Genomic DNA, 15584 nt, shown 5'->3' with positions numbered 1-15584 from the left:
TAGTTACATGCATCTAGTTACAATGACTGAGATTGATATTACCAATGGCACGTAATGGCAGGTGCTTTCTAAGAAACGCACCATTCGCTAACACTCGTCTACTGCGAGTGGCTAGTGGGTGTGATTGTTGCTATTGTGTATGTAGTGACTACAAAGTTGTCATCACTACTTTTAAATCCGAAATGTGATCACTCAACACAATGTCCGATATGTGTCATGTTTTATAATTAGAAATATATTTTATACATTAATAATGAATATGAGAACAAGATATAAACAACAATTATGATAAAATATTATTCTCTGCCAGTCATGACTTTAGATTCACAGTTTAGTTTCATGAACAGGCAAATCCTTGGAGAAGCTCTCTTTAACCTTGATGAGATTGTTTGCGGCTAGCACTCCATAGGATCTGTTGTACCATTTGGGCTGCCACCCTCGACTGTCAATACGTGATATATGTGTTAGCTTGCAGCGGCTTCCATCAGTGGGCTCAATGAGGTAGTGTGATGCTAGGACCATGCCCCGAATTCCTCCGCCTAGAGTACCCACTGGATGGTCTATCGAATGAGTGACTACTGCACAAGCTCCTTTTGGCAGGTCTGACTTCCATGTTCTGTATAACAACCAGCATTTTATTATAGAAAGTAGATTTTCTATAAAAATAGCAACACCTGCTGTAGATAAAAGTGTTTTTATAAAGGTATCTGGTACTCCATAAAAGTATTCCTAGATTGTTAGTTAATCAGTTCAAATTCAAAAGGTAATAAATTTGATCATTTAACTCACAGGAGTACTAAATATTCTCTTGAAGGTTGAGGAGCCATGCTAGTCATCACATACTGAAACACATCTAGTTCTGAGTCTAGCTTCTCTACCGTTCGCCACTTAAGCAGATCTTCATCACATTTTTGCCTCTATAATGGCAAAATGATTCCCTGAACTCCTACCAACAGTGCAACCATCTGTCATGCCATGCAATCACCTGATCACCTGCTGTATCGTGCCATTAACCCCCTAGCTTTTTGTGAAGCATTTTAGCAACACGCAAGCTTTATCAGCAATCACCAGTCATGTCTGGTAAGACAATGGTCATAGATTTTTACAGTAAAAGACGTATTTTCCAGGCAGTACATTAAGGTTCATGCTAGCATAGCCAAGTTTAAAAAAGAACCACCTCGCAAAAACTAATTTTGAGTTCTGTATGAGTCCTTGTTATACTACAGGGGTCATGATTTAATTGTTTCCGTGAGGAATGAATGAATAAAATGAAAAATAATTATTAGTTAAGTAGATATCTTGTTACATGTCGTGGAGGTGGAATAGAAGAGAAAAAGTCACAAGTGTTTCAAAGAAAATGAACTTCAATCAACAAAATTCAGCTTTTTAATAAGATATGAACTTTTTCATTCTCAATAATAATATGTTCAGCTGAGACCAAACCACGATTATGCATAAACACGTTTGATATATATCAGTCAAGGCCATGCAGAGGTCAGACTTACCATTGAGCACCCGCTGTAATGTAACCTGTGTGTCTGCCTCTAGTTCTATGCAGAATTTGCACAGCCTTAGAGGGTTGTTATCGTTCACCTTTTTGTATGATACATCGACCTCTTCTGTCACCGCTTGCCCCAAGGCTACCTGAGGAATTGAGGTCCAGCCTTTATTTTTGCTCTCCTGAAAAAGACATTGCTACAGATTGGCCTGTTTATAAAAATTTGCTCGAGTTCTAAGATAAAACTACACAGATAATTCTGAACGTACTAATAGACTGTTCTCGTGTGACAAGTAAACTTGCACGTCATGTACAACGAAAAACTGGGCACGAACCTTGGGAAGACCTTGAATGCATGACTCAGTGTGAGTATGGTAGTCAGGAGCTGCTCCGAGAAAGAATAGTGGGGCAGGTTCGCCTACATCCGTAAAGGCCGATGATGAAGAGCACTGGCTAAGGAAGTTTTCAGGCACTCAGAACACCTTGCAGTTTGTGATCATGGAGGTGAGACAATCTGTAGCCGATCTGTGCTCAAGGATCTCTTTGTGATCAGCTATGGGAGAATTCTTTTGCGTAGTCTTTGGACTTTTGCTTGGGCAGATCTGGACAAGCAAATAAATAAAACGTGCATTATTGTTTTTTCACACTCGCTACGCAACATTCGGCAAGCATCAGGGCAGTCTAGAGGAAAAGCGTACTCGGTTAGCATTATCTACCGTCTATATTCATATAATGTATAATAACATGTCTATAATAATTATGTATGTTTGCATTTGAGACAATGAGAAAAACCAAATAAATCACTTTGATTTTTGATTTATCAGTGCATATATGAGTAATTATAAGAGAACTAAGAATAAATATTATAATAAATACTGCGTAGTCTGATTATCTGATAATTGAAAAGACAACTCCAAATTAACAAATAACTGCTAAAAGACTGAACTTTGTGTTTAAGAACTTCACTGTTGTGTCAAAGAGACAATGTCTCCGGTTTTTGTTTTTTGATGGTGAGGGTTCACATGCACGCTATATTAACTTTCAGCCATTTTTTAAAATTTATATTTGAGATCTATATGACATCAAATAAAGGGCTACAAATAATGACAACAACAATACCATAATTCAGTTACATAACAAAAGTCAAACTGACCAATAAAACTTCAAAAGAGAAGATAATATCAACTTTACTGTAAAATAACATAGAATATTGATGGTCAAATGCTGGGCTTGTTATTATATTTCTATAGAGTAACTAAAGTCACTTGTGCGGAGTGAACCACTGACTGTAAATACAGTTCAGTTTTAATATCCTTTTTCACTACAAGATGTTTGTGAGCTCAAAAAAGCAGTGTAAACCTAGCCAAGTATTTCTGGTGTACTGGCGTCCAGTACAATAGTGGGCCTTCGCCAGAAAAAAGGTCTGTTTAAGCCTTACGACAAAACAATTTGTGCCCGTTTAATGTTTTGAGTACACCATTTTACAAAAGCTTATTTACAAAGATTTGTGATCCATTGTACAACCATAGAAGATGAAAAAATACATTCAAATATTTTTGATCTATGGTGCAACCAAAGGCATATAGAACAAAAACCTGCCAAGCCTCAATAAAACACTTTTAATTGCTCATTAATCTGGTGAATTGAAAATAACATGCCTATATCGATAGTCATATATGCTTAGTATATAAACCATAAATAGTGAGAAGCAAACTAATACAAGTAACGCTTGGTTCTGTAAAGGAATTTGCCGGCCTTTACTTGGCACGATCTAGTCTATTTCCTACAGAAATAAATTGCGTGTGATTTTGTTCAATGTTTTATTAGCGAAGGAAATTCACTAGCCGAGGAGCGTTGGGCCATTTGCTCTGCTCTACTAAGTGAGCATTGCTGGCTTATATACAATAAAATTGCTCGTTCCAGCTAACGGGACCGAGTAAAAACACCGGCTAACAATGTGAATAACTAGGCCCGCTAGAGCATTGATATGACAACATAAACAACGATAATTGATAGCATAACGAGTAACAAGGCTATAATAAAAAGGACAACACATATAATAAAATATTTACAGACATAAAATATATGTATAAACATATAATAAAATATTTACAAGAAGTGTAAAGTATTGGTCCGGCGTCCGCCACACACTCCCCTCCATTAGAGGTATTATCTAATTAAACAAAATGGGTGGAGCAAACCAGCCGGGCCCAAGTCTCAAGCTGCTTAACATGATGCTCCAAGCGGCTAATTTCTTGATTAAGCAAATGTTTGTCATCAGTAGCTGGCATATCTCGTTTCTGGTACTGCGGACTGCCTTTTGGAACTCTTTTCTTTCTGAAGATATCGCGGCATGGCTTGAATACGGGTGACCAGCTGGAGGCTGTCCTAATAGAGTCTGGCGGTCTGGACTAGACTCCCAGGTCATCTGGTCTGTGGCTAGGTCGTCGCATCCTCTTGTTGTCTGATAGACCCAATCACCGTACCGTTCCGTTTTTTTCCTAGTATGGGACGAACAATGATTTAGATCTTTTGTAGTGGTACTGGGGTTTTCCACGGCCTGGGGGGACATCGCTAGGTGTCCGGAGTCCATGTCCGCAGCTAACTCACCGGGGCCTTCTAGAGGGGGAGGGTTTATCTCCTCTTTAACTTCGTTTTGGGGAGGTGCTGCAGAAGGTCTGGAGTTCGGACCCTCGTGCAAGTTTTTCTTCCAGTATTGGTCTGTAGAGTAGCCTTTCCCATATCGTCGAGCTTATCAGCTAGACTCATTTGGGAAGGGAACTCCATTAATTCTTCATCAGGTTACGGGCAGCTTCGTCGTAAGGGCCGAGCCCTCTTGACTCCTTTCATATTTGGCCCCCTTCGAGGCTCAAGCGTTGCCGGAGCACGGCCAGAGCTCCCTGGGCAGGCATGATAGGGTTTCAACCTGGTCTCGTGTTGAGTCGAGGTTTGGCCCTGTCTTTCCACCACATAGGTGTGGTTGGGTCAGGCGGTTATGACTTAGTAAGGGCCCACGAAATTAGCTTGTAGCTTAGCGTTTGCCCCCTTCGCCGCCGCCTGTTTACCAACCACACCCAATCCCCAGGTGTGAAGAGCGGTGGCTCTTCTTGATCTGCCTGTCTAGTCTCCATCTGAGCCTCCCTGAGGGCTTCATGCGCTTCTTCCAACCTCTGCTGCCTCCGCAGCACGTAGTGGCTGGCTGATTGCATCTCCGTGGGAGGGGTGACATTCTAACTGGTCGGGCAGATGCAACTCCCTGCCGAACATCATGAAGTTGGCCGTCTCACATGTCACGATGTGGAGGGCCTCGATACGCCGGCATGAGCTGGGGCAGAAGCTCATCCCATTAATCCTGGCCTCGTTCCAACAACATGGCCCTCAGAGAGTTGCCCAGGCCTCTATTGTTCCTCTCTACAATCTCATTGGCCTGGGGATAGTAAGGAGTAGTTCATGTCTTGCTCACCTTCCAGAGCTGGCAGAGCTCCTCCACCAGTTGGCTCTCAAATTGAGCGCCTTGGTCTGTATGGATTTGCTCTAAAAGCCCCAGGAAGCAGAACACTTTTTCATCGAGAGCACTGGCGACCACTGGAGCCGTGGCCTCTGGAATGGCAATGGCATCCTGCCACCGGGTAAAGTGGTCCAAGAGCACTAAGATCCACTTATTGTCCCTTGGGGTGGTGGGGAAGGGGGCCTACCAGGTCGACGACGGCCTTCTGCCAGGGTCGGCCAGCATATGATTGCTGCCGGCTTCCTGCAGGCTTGGTCTCCTCATGCTTGGCGGCCTGGTATACCTCACAGCTTCATACTAACCTGCGGACAGCGGCTGTCAGCCCGGGCCAGTACCCTGTAAGCTGGAGCTGGCTTACCGCCCTCCTCACTCCGGGGTGGGTCATTGTATGTGTCTGCCAGATAACTGGTTTCCTCACAGCTAGGGGGCAAACGGCACACCACCGGATTTGACCATGAGGGGCCACTCTGGCTTCCAGCACGCCATCCCGCCTGATTCTCAGAGATTCCCTTCTGCTATGCAAAACCCTGAGCTCCTGGCTCCCCAACTCCAACTGTTCCGAAGGCACTTCGGTGTTGCTCCGAAGTGCTCAGTACATTAGGGCTACGGCACTCTTGCCCTCGCTCTGCAGCCGAGCCAACTGGGTCTGGCTAGTTAGCTGAGCCAAAGTCTCAGGTCCCAGGGTGGCCTCAACCGACCTCGAGCCGGCCCGTGCTCCCGTGGGGGCAGGGTACCGGCCCGTATGGCCGATCGTCTCGCGCGCGGTCCTGGCGACCTTTGCCCAGCTCTTATGTGGTTCCTGGTGGCGACTAGTAGTGCCTCGGTCATCACCTGCTCAATGTCAGGGGATCCCAGGATGGCCTTGATCGGTCCCGGGTTGACCTTGGCTGTTTCAGTGGAAACAGGGTCGCACCCATGAACTGGCCACCTCGCGCGCGGGCATGGCAATCCCTGACAGAACATGGTTTCTCCCGATCACCTTAGCCTCATCCTGGTCCTCTTGGTCCAACTCCAGCCGGGTTGGACCCTCATCGCGGTACTCTATCTGGTCGCACTGTCAACAGTCTTCGCAGGTCTGTCTGCTTAAGCCATAAGCGTTGCCGTGCTTTAATCCTGCGTGGTGTTCCAGCTTATACATGAACTCGGCTAGCACCTCTAGCCACCGCGCCACCTGGTGAGAGGGCTCCTTCCTGTGACAGAGCCATCGCAAGCAGGCATGGTCCGTGCAAAGCCGAAACTCCTGCCCGTATAAGTATGGGCGGAAGTATTTTACCGCTTTGACCACTGCCAACAGCTCTCTGCGTGTCACGCAGTAATTTCGCTCTGAGGGGGTGAGTGTTATGCTGTAGTAAGCAAGCACTCTTTCCTGGTCACGATACTGTTGTGACAGCGCAGCTCCTACGCCACACCCGCTGACATCCGTGTCCAGGATATAGGTATTCCTCGGATCCGGATACCCCAGCACCGGTACTGTGGTGAGGCTGTGGCGCAGGGTGTCAAACGCTGCCTGCTCCTCGCCTGTCCATCACCAGGGCTATTCTTTCTCCACTAGCCGGTGCAGGGGTTTCGCAATGGTGGCAAACCTAGAGATGTACTGCCGGTAGTACCCGACAGTACCCAGGAACCCTTGCAGTTCCCGGACTCCACAAGGAACTGGCCACTGCTCCACCACCTCCACTTTGGCTGGGTCCATGGCAACCCCTTTGCTACTTACTATGTGGCCCAAGTACCGCACTTGAGACTGTAGAAGTTCGCACTTTGTTGGTTTGAGCTCGAGCCTGGCTTGCTGCAGCCGCTTGAATACTTCCTCCAGCCGCTGGAGGTGGGTCTCAAAATCAGGTGCAATAACAATCACGTCATCCAGGTATAATAGTAAGGTTTGCCAGTGGGGCCCGTGCAACACCCTCTCCATCAATCGCTGGAAGGTGGCTGGGGCAGAAGTCAGTCCAAAAGGAAGGACTCTCTATTTCCACAATCCTGAGTGAGGGATGGAGGCTGATTTTTCCCTGGCATCTTCGTCCAGCAGAACCTGCCAGTATCCGCTGACGAGATCGAGGGTACTAAAATATCGGCTTTCAGCAAAGGCAACCAAACTTTCGTCTATTCGGGAAAGGGGATGGGCATCTTGTTCTGTTACCGCATTGAGCCTGCGGTAATCCACGCAGAACCGCCATTTTCCATCTTTCTTCTTTACTAACACAATAGGCGAGCTCTATGCTCCTCCAGCCGGCTCAATCAACCCTCTGGCTAACAGGTCTTGTATCTGTCTCTTGGCCTCCGCTTCCTTTTCAGGCCCTAAACGGTGAGGGGTTTGACGAATAGGTCAGGTCCCATCTTTCATAAGTATTAATAGAGTTCTATTAATAGAGCGATGTTCTATTAAACCATAACTGTCACAAACAACTTTTATCGTATTTACTAGGTGAATCAGACACGCTGATTCCGATTTTGTACTCAAAATAAAGATTAGTCCACTAACCTTCAAAGTCATTTAGGCTTTTTTAAAGCGTTTCAATGTCCATTTCGAAAACAACAAAATCGGCATTACAAGCTCCGCCCATAAATATGTGACGAAACCTAGCTTTTTCAGAAACGGAAGTTCGGAATGTTTAGTCCGACTTAGAATAATAGAGATGGGTGTCTTAAAACCCATTATTATCTAAATCTAGCCTGTAAAATAATTTCAGTTTTTTATGAAAGGGATATAAACTATTTAAAATTGCTCGCAGCTTGCTACATGACGTTTAAATGGGCTGGACGCCGAGAAAAATTAGCTCAAAAAGCGCGGTTTTATCGCTAGCTAGCGTTGTTATCGCGCTTTTTAAATATGCAATGCTAAATAGCTTATCTACCTTTCTGAAAAGACTGATATTATTTTTAAGGCTGAATTTAGATATTAATGGATTTTAAAACACCCATCTCTATTATTCTAAATCGGTCTAAACATACCTACGTAACTTCTGTTCCTAAAAAGCTAGGTTACGTCACGTATTTATGGGCGGAGCTTGTTATTCCGATCGTGTTGTTTTCGAGACCGATATTAAAACGTTATAAAAAGCCTTCATTACTCTGAAAGTTAGTGGCCTAATCGTTATTTTGATTACAAAATCGGAATCAGCGTGTCTGATTTACCTAGTAAATACGATAAAAGTTGTTCGTGACAGTTATGGTTTAATAGAGCGATGGGTAGAGGGATGCTCTACCCATATCATCGTCTCCAGTGCTAAACACTGACTCATACTTGGTCAGTAGGGTGGCCAACTTTCTAGCCTGCTCTGCATTCTGGCACGAGGGTCAGGCAGCCTGGTGCAATTCCTGGAGATGCTGGGGAATCTGTGGCTCGGCCTCGACTCGGGTGATCGGCACAGCAGGGCCTCCCTTAAGAGGAGAGGTGCCGGCAATAAGAAGAAGTGCTTCCACACTAGTGTAAGTGCCTACTGTGGTTCCCAAACGGATGGTCAGGGATTGGGGGTTCGGATTGAGACACCTAATCAACGCCTTTCCATCCGCTCCGGGCTCGTTCAGGCTTGTGGCTAGAGGCGGGCCTTCAGAGTACCCTTCTATTATCCCGACTGGACAGAAATTTCGTGTGGTCAACTTACACTTGACCGCAACCTCTGTTCTAGCTGGGACAACTAAGTTCCTAATTACCTGGACTTTGCTCTGGAGGAGCTTCTCCACTCGGTCGGTACAAGCCAATGCCTTCCCATCCACCTTCACCACGGGTTGTGCGAACTCCATCGAGCATTGGTGTGCCATAAAGAAGGGCATGCCAAGAATTGCGTCTTCACTAATTTGACTGGCTATGAATAATTCTTTGGTCTTCACTTCGCGGAGCCTTACTGGAAGCCAGATTACACCATAAAAGGGTAACCTGGTCCCATCAGCGAGCAGGCCATGGGTGTCACTCTCCTCCAATCGTTCTCTTATACCACGAAGAAGTTGGTCGAACACCTGTTTTTCCAGCAGGTTAGTGGTGCATCCGGTATCCAATGGGAAGTGCACTGCTCGACCTTCGATTTTACCCAAGAGGAAGTAACTGGTAAAGTGTGGGCGCCCCAGCAGGCGTGCTTGCGCAGGTTCCCTGTGCTCGAAGAGGGCTGCCTGAGGCTGTTCTGTTCGTGCAGGTAGCAAGTGCCTAGGCAAGTCTCTTTGGATGGCGGGGGGCTGTCCTCTGTGAGACAGGGCGCCAAAGTACCTGAGAGGAAGGCATAGTGCTTACATTGGGAGGACTCATGCCTGTCTATTCTAAGTGTAGTGTTTGGAGCGTGTTCTGGGTAGCTGTGGGAGTGGTTTGGGGTTAAGTTCTGGGTCGGCCTGACTTTTTCGGTTAGGTAAATCCGGGTGAGGCCTTGGCTGAATCGGTACTTCATTTTTTCCTGGTTTCCACAGGGGCCTTATTGCAGCTAGTAGTGGGAGCTACTGCTGCGGCCTTCTTCCATTTCCCGACTCCTTTTTCCTCTGACTGGGGCACTCCTTTCAAAGATGTTCCGTGCCTCCACAACCCCAACAAATGGCAGGCTTACTTTCTGGAGGCTCTGTTAGCTTGTTGTGGAGCTGTTTGACTTGTTCCGCCAGCTGCTTTACTGTGGATAGCAGTACATTTAAAGGTTGACTTGCAACAAAATTCACATTACAGTGATTTGGTGTCAAAAGACTCGCCATGTCTTACTCTGTTGTGTGGTAGGTGCCAATAATGTGGAAATGTGATTAAAAGTTCTTAAAAGCTCAAAAATAAAAAGCCGCCGTAGATTGGAATCTCTTGATTTCGATGACGTATCCGCGGATTTTGGTTATTGTCTTGTCACGTGATGTTCTCGCGTGAATTGAAAGGCCAATACAAAGCTGAATATCAAACTTATCGTAGCAATAGTTTATGACAAACTCTTCGGGTTTTACCGAAGACCCCGTATCAAATATACGAGGTCTGATCCAAAAGTTCCAGGAATGGAGCTATAACTCAAAACGCGTTGCTTCAATTTACCTATATAGTTAGTCCCCTTCAAACTACTACCCTTGGCTGCCGATACACTTGTCCCACCTTTTCTGCCATGATGCCATGCAGTGCTGAAATCCCTCCGCGTCGATGCTGTTTAGCTCCCTCGTAGTTGCACATTGATTTGACTCTATACTGTCAAATCTGGTTCCTTTCAAAGTAAGTTTTAACTAAGGAAATAGCCAAAAGTCACAGGGAGCCAGATCTGGTGAATATGGAGGATGTGGTAGAACAGCCATGTTGGTTTTAGCGCAACACTGCTTCACAGAGAACGCAGTGTGGGCGGGTGCGTTATCATGGTGCAGCATCCATGAACCTGTGCGCCACAGTTCAGGTCTTATGCGCATAACCCTATGCCTAAGACGTCTCAAAATATCAATATAAACATGCTGATTCACAGTAGTACCCTGTGGTGATTACTCATGGTGTACTAATCCATGAATATCAAAAAACGCAATCAGCATGGTCTTTACACCTGACCGAGACATCTTCGCCTTTTTTGGTCTTGGGGAGTCCGGAGACTTCCACTGACTACTTTGGAATTTAGTCTCTGGGTCATAACCATACACCCAAGACTCATCTCCAGTTATTATATTCGAAAGAAAGTTTTTATCCTTTTTTGAAGTTTCCTTGAAATCGTTGCAAGCGTGCATCCTGAGCTCCGTTTGGTCATTAGTTAGCAAACGTGGCACGAACTTTGCTGCGACTCTTCTCATGTTTAAATCATCAGTTAATACTCTTTAAACAGTTCCAAAACCAAGTCGTTTCTCCAGAAATTTCTCTAATAGTTGAACGACGATCTCCCATGACTAATGACCTCACACTGTCGATCGACGAACAAGTTCTTGCCGACGCTGGTCTGCCAGACCTCTCATCATCTTCAATGCTGTCTCTACCTTCACAAAAACGTTTGTGCCACTCAAAAACTTGTGTTTTCCTTAGAGCAGCATCTCCAAAAGCAATATTTAACATTTTAATTGTCTGAGTACTTGTTTTCCCTAATTTCACACAAAATTTAATGCAAATACACAGTTCCGATTGATTCGACATGACAATAGTTGTTAAAAAAAAGACGAAAGCACCTGACAGACCTCGACATATCGTCGGCTCACGGGAGAACGCGTTGTCATAGCAGCCCGAAATTTTGTGACAACACTCCGGAGGTGTTTCCCTGCAAACGCTGCAATGGGTTTTTCCATCGTGCAAATATGCAAGTGTATACAACTCCATTCCGGGAACTTTTGGATCAGACGTCGTAGATGCTCGCTACTTTACAGTTTCAGCTTGGCTATTCCGTCCGACATTCAACATACGCGTACATGTCCGAGTTGCGATCCTAAAAAATGTCAAATTCTAAAGAGTTAAGACCCTGGCGTTTCGAGCCTGACGCTCTATCTGAAGAAGATCCTCAACAGAATCAAACCTCCCAGCAAGTAAGCACCGCCACTAGCCAGCTCTTATGTGCCAAGCTAGCTAGTAGTAATAGTTTTAGCTTGAGAGTGATGGAACAAATGTAATTATTATATACATGTATATGATTTTAATTATGATAATTATCGCTTCATATTGCGAAAAAATAATTACAGATTTTTCGCGAATGACAACATTAACAATTTTAATATTTAAATCTAGTGCCGCACTGATATACTGTTGGATAACATCGACCTGATGTATTAGCTATGGTTGCATAGACATATCTGTTCATTTCTATAGGAGCTAATACCATCGGCTACAAAGTGGTGTGTCTGAAAGCGCTGTCAAGACATGCCATCTCTTCCTGAATGTTTGTGCTGCCATGATGCTGAGTTTGCGCATCGTCTCCATACCGCGGGGAGCATGAATGCCTGTGTATGCATCCTGGTGTGGACAAACTTGTGGCGCCTGCGCCCCTTAAGTTGGGGTGGAATGTTTACCCGTGATATCATAGTGAGTTGGATTTTCATTTAATGCCAACAACACCAAAACTATGCTAATGTGTCAAGCATTATCTACAATTCTAGTGTTACACATTTAATGCATCGGTTGAACACACATATTCTGAACTCGTGGAACACAAGGAGAACTGTTATATTTGGCTTGTACACTTACTACAGTATAGAGTGTATTAGTTTTATGATTTTATTATATAAAGATCGAGATTATTTTGATGATCAGCAATTATTGTTTTTCAATAATTGTTTTGGTAGATAATCTATTCTTATTTGGAGAGCCATCGCAAATGCTCGGAAAAGTTTGTGTGCATACCGCAATCTTGTGTTTTGGCATATGCCGCAAATTCGTCGCGGTGAGCGACGGCCTCTACCTGCCTACTTGGTGTCTAAGATTCGGGCTCTTTTCCCACCAATGGATGATGAAGAAAAGTTTGCAGACTACGATTTCAAGGGCTTCTGCTATGGTGATGAAGAGACTCAACGACTTTGGTAAGCAGTGAAACCAATATGCGTTCCTCTATGTATTTGTTTTTATTTTATAAAATCAGTGATGGCAGATTTATGCACATTAATCATGTGTTTTTAAATATGGAAGCAATGTAACAGCAATTTACTAAAAAAAATTTGTTTGTTAGCTACTTGGTGTGTAGTCACCATGTGGCTTAGCCTGAATAAAAGTAAAATAATAAAATGACAATGCAATAAAAATGAGTACAACCTATGATATAGAGTTGATCTAGAATTCTCAATCAAAGTCGTTGAGTCTCTTCATCGCCATAACAGAAGCCCTTGAACACATAGTCTGCAAACTCTTCTTCATCATCTGTTGGTGGGAAAAGAGCCTGAATCTTAGACACCAAGCAGGCAGGTAGAGGCCGTCGCTCACCGCGATGAATTTGCGGCATAAGCCAAAACACAAGCTTGCGGTATGCACACAACCTCTGTAACAACATCCGTTGTAATGGACCTCACTCTCAGTCCGTGGGAAATTATATCGGACTGGCATCGCTTGAAGCCTTCCAGCTCCATGGCGTTAGAGCTGGTGGTCTCCGTTGACTGCAAAGTAAAGAAAGTTACGACCAACAATCACTTTCACATTATTTGAATGAATTATTTAGCTAGATCAGCAACTTCATGTTTATGTATTAATAACTACTAAAAAATTTGGGTTTTTGTCAGGCTGTGAAGTAAAAACTGTCAAAGTTTTACCTTGACAAAATGGCTGCTGACTATTAAACCGCAGCTCTGATCCATCATAGTGTAGGCTCTGTATAGTGCGCAATGCCCCGGACTATCGCATCTACCGTCACCTGCCAAATCAAGCTCCCAATCGATTGCTGCCATTAATCCCTCGTTATGCAGGGTGTACTGCTCAGCGATACACTGTAAAATATTGTAAAACTTCATTATACAAGATTAAATTGTATCATTATCATTAGTCTAAGAATGTAGAATCCTCTTCCCCCTTTTTGTGCTATTTTATGATGAAGAATCAGAATTTTAAATTATAATATATTTCGCGTAAAGAATGACATATTTTCATTTCAAGAAAAAAATTGTTTCTAAATGTCGTTATTCAATTAGTTTGCCAAGCTTTCACTCACATTTTCCAAGTTTATGGGTAAATATTAACACTCACACCATGTAAGTATTCTCTTTGTTGGTAGAGGCAAACGCTGTGGCTTGGTATCGCGATGTTCAGGAGCGACAGAAAACGGAGGTTTTGCGTAAGGCATCCGCCAGAAAAGAGTGATGCAGCTGCCTGCAGGGGGTTGATGACGTGAGCTCTGTTCACCATGGCAGTTGTTTCCCAAGTGTACGATTGGTGACAGGAGGCACATGTAACCTTGAACTCTATCCATCCGTCTTCTCGCACCATCGTGAATGAGCAGGGAAGGGCTCAGGCGTGGGTGTGAAATAGTCGCTGGAGTGCTGTCACACTTACTATTATTTTCTCCACTTTGAAGGAGGATTCGGGACTGAAATCACAATACAATAGTTGACTTGCAATAAGATTTGTACAACATCATTTCCTGTTATTATATCATATTTGCTTGATCAGAAAAAGAATAAATCTATTGCCAAAAAATTATGACACAGATTTTACAAAACCTTATCAGAATCCATGATATTGTAAACATAAAAATGTGAGTAATAACTCTATGGATATTCTTTATATTTTGTAAAGTTTGGTTAAGTTCAGCTCTATCTGACATGTAATTGGAGAGCGTTTGACCCTGGCCAACATAGCGCTCAAACTTTTCCCAGTCTTCAGTGGTTGGCACAAACTCTTCATCATCTAATCCCACGAGCAAACGAGCGGAGCGAAGTGTGGGAGTTTTTATGATAAATGCATGTGCACACAACTTACGAAAATTATTCATCAACAATGAGACGAACCCTTGGCTAGAAATTTCATCAACAAATTTAAGCATCGGAATGTAAAGTCGTTAAAGTATAATAACGAGACAAAACACATTTAAACCTATTTGAATATGTTACCAAGTATTTGTAAACCGTCGGTATTATCTTTAAACTTACCCATCTAATCGGATTATACACAAATAGACAGATTAATTTGAACGAAAATTGCCACAAAAAGTTTGAAAAGCTCACTTTAATAAAAGTTAAGACTGAAAATCGAAACGCCAATAAAGCCGTGCGACAGATAGTAGAACTATTTAGCAGTGCGCATTTCACGAGAAAACCATGCTCATTTCATCAGTCTATGGCATTTGTTACTTGTAATCGAATTTATTCGAAGGTTTCTGTAATAAACGTAGACCGTTTGAGGCGTAGACCGATTTACAGGTACGAAATTGTGGTACACAGTTTATCAGCCTGTGTTTTTGTCCAATCACTGAAGGTTTCATTATTTGAAATGTTAGCCGAAATTCTTTACAACTTATGTACAAGCTAGGGCCAAACTACAACGCCCCTTCATGACGAAAACATTTTTTTATTTTGCTACAGTTTTATACGCGTGAATGCTCCTACTGCTTTCTGTTAAAGATCGCTTATCAAAACCATTCTACATTCAACGCAACCAACTTTCAAACTGTGTATAGCTTGCCATTTTACTTTTAATTTTGCATTTCAGAGTTATAATAAACATATTTCTTTATTGTTGTTGAATTACATACATTACAGTAAATTTGGCCTACAGCTTTATAACACGTTTGTAACAGCTTTTATTTTGCTGCAGTTTGCAGAAATCTTCGAGACGCGTGAACGCTCATAGGTTTTCTATTATTGCTGTATTACTATATTAACAATATTGGTTATTTTAATAATATCAGTGCATTCTACTTATAATATTGGCCAACATTGCATTTCTCCTATTGCAAGGGAGAGACATAAACGTGTATTATTTTCCTTTCATTGTTGTTGTTTGTCATGACCAAACACTTTTTAAATAAATTTTCTAAAAACCTATATAAATACCACAACTTCTCGATATTGCTACCTATGACGTTTTGAAATGTAAACAAAATTGTGTATTGGTTTTCTATTATTACTATATTAATAAAATTGATTATTCTAAGAATATCAGTGCATTTTACTCCTAATATTGGCCAATATTGCATTTCTCCTATTGCAGAGGGAAAATATAAACATCTTTTCCATTCATTATTGCTTATTGTTGTATAT

General features: G+C 43.1%; 1 protein-coding gene across 3 annotated transcripts; it reads right to left on the bottom strand.

Moving 5' to 3' along the window:
* Positions 1 to 335: 335 nt before the first annotated feature.
* LOC137406033 (uncharacterized) lies at positions 336 to 13812 on the bottom strand. Of its 3 annotated transcripts, XR_010979832.1 has the most exons (7): positions 13573 to 13812; positions 13143 to 13316; positions 12652 to 12989; positions 1834 to 2100; positions 1506 to 1680; positions 790 to 917; positions 336 to 616 (listed from the first exon to the last, which is right to left on the bottom strand). XR_010979832.1 is itself a non-coding variant. In XM_068092551.1 (3 exons), the coding sequence occupies exons 1-3, from the start codon at positions 13810 to 13812 to the stop codon at positions 12816 to 12818; spliced, it is 588 nt and encodes a 195-aa protein (XP_067948652.1). In that variant the 3' UTR covers positions 12401 to 12815. The 3 variants fall into 3 exon arrangements, 1 of the variants encoding a protein (XP_067948652.1); XR_010979831.1 differs by having other exon boundaries at positions 1506 to 2100; XM_068092551.1 differs by lacking the exons at positions 336 to 616; positions 790 to 917; positions 1506 to 1680; positions 1834 to 2100 and having other exon boundaries at positions 12401 to 12989.
* Between the last annotated feature and the right edge of the window lie 1772 nt (positions 13813 to 15584).

Source organism: Watersipora subatra, chromosome 10, assembly GCF_963576615.1.
Source record: "Watersipora subatra chromosome 10, tzWatSuba1.1, whole genome shotgun sequence".
Lineage (NCBI taxonomy): Eukaryota > Metazoa > Bryozoa > Gymnolaemata > Cheilostomatida > Watersiporidae > Watersipora > Watersipora subatra.
The sequence above is the reverse complement of the archived record's forward strand: the minus strand, read 5'-3'. Positions and strand labels throughout refer to the sequence as shown.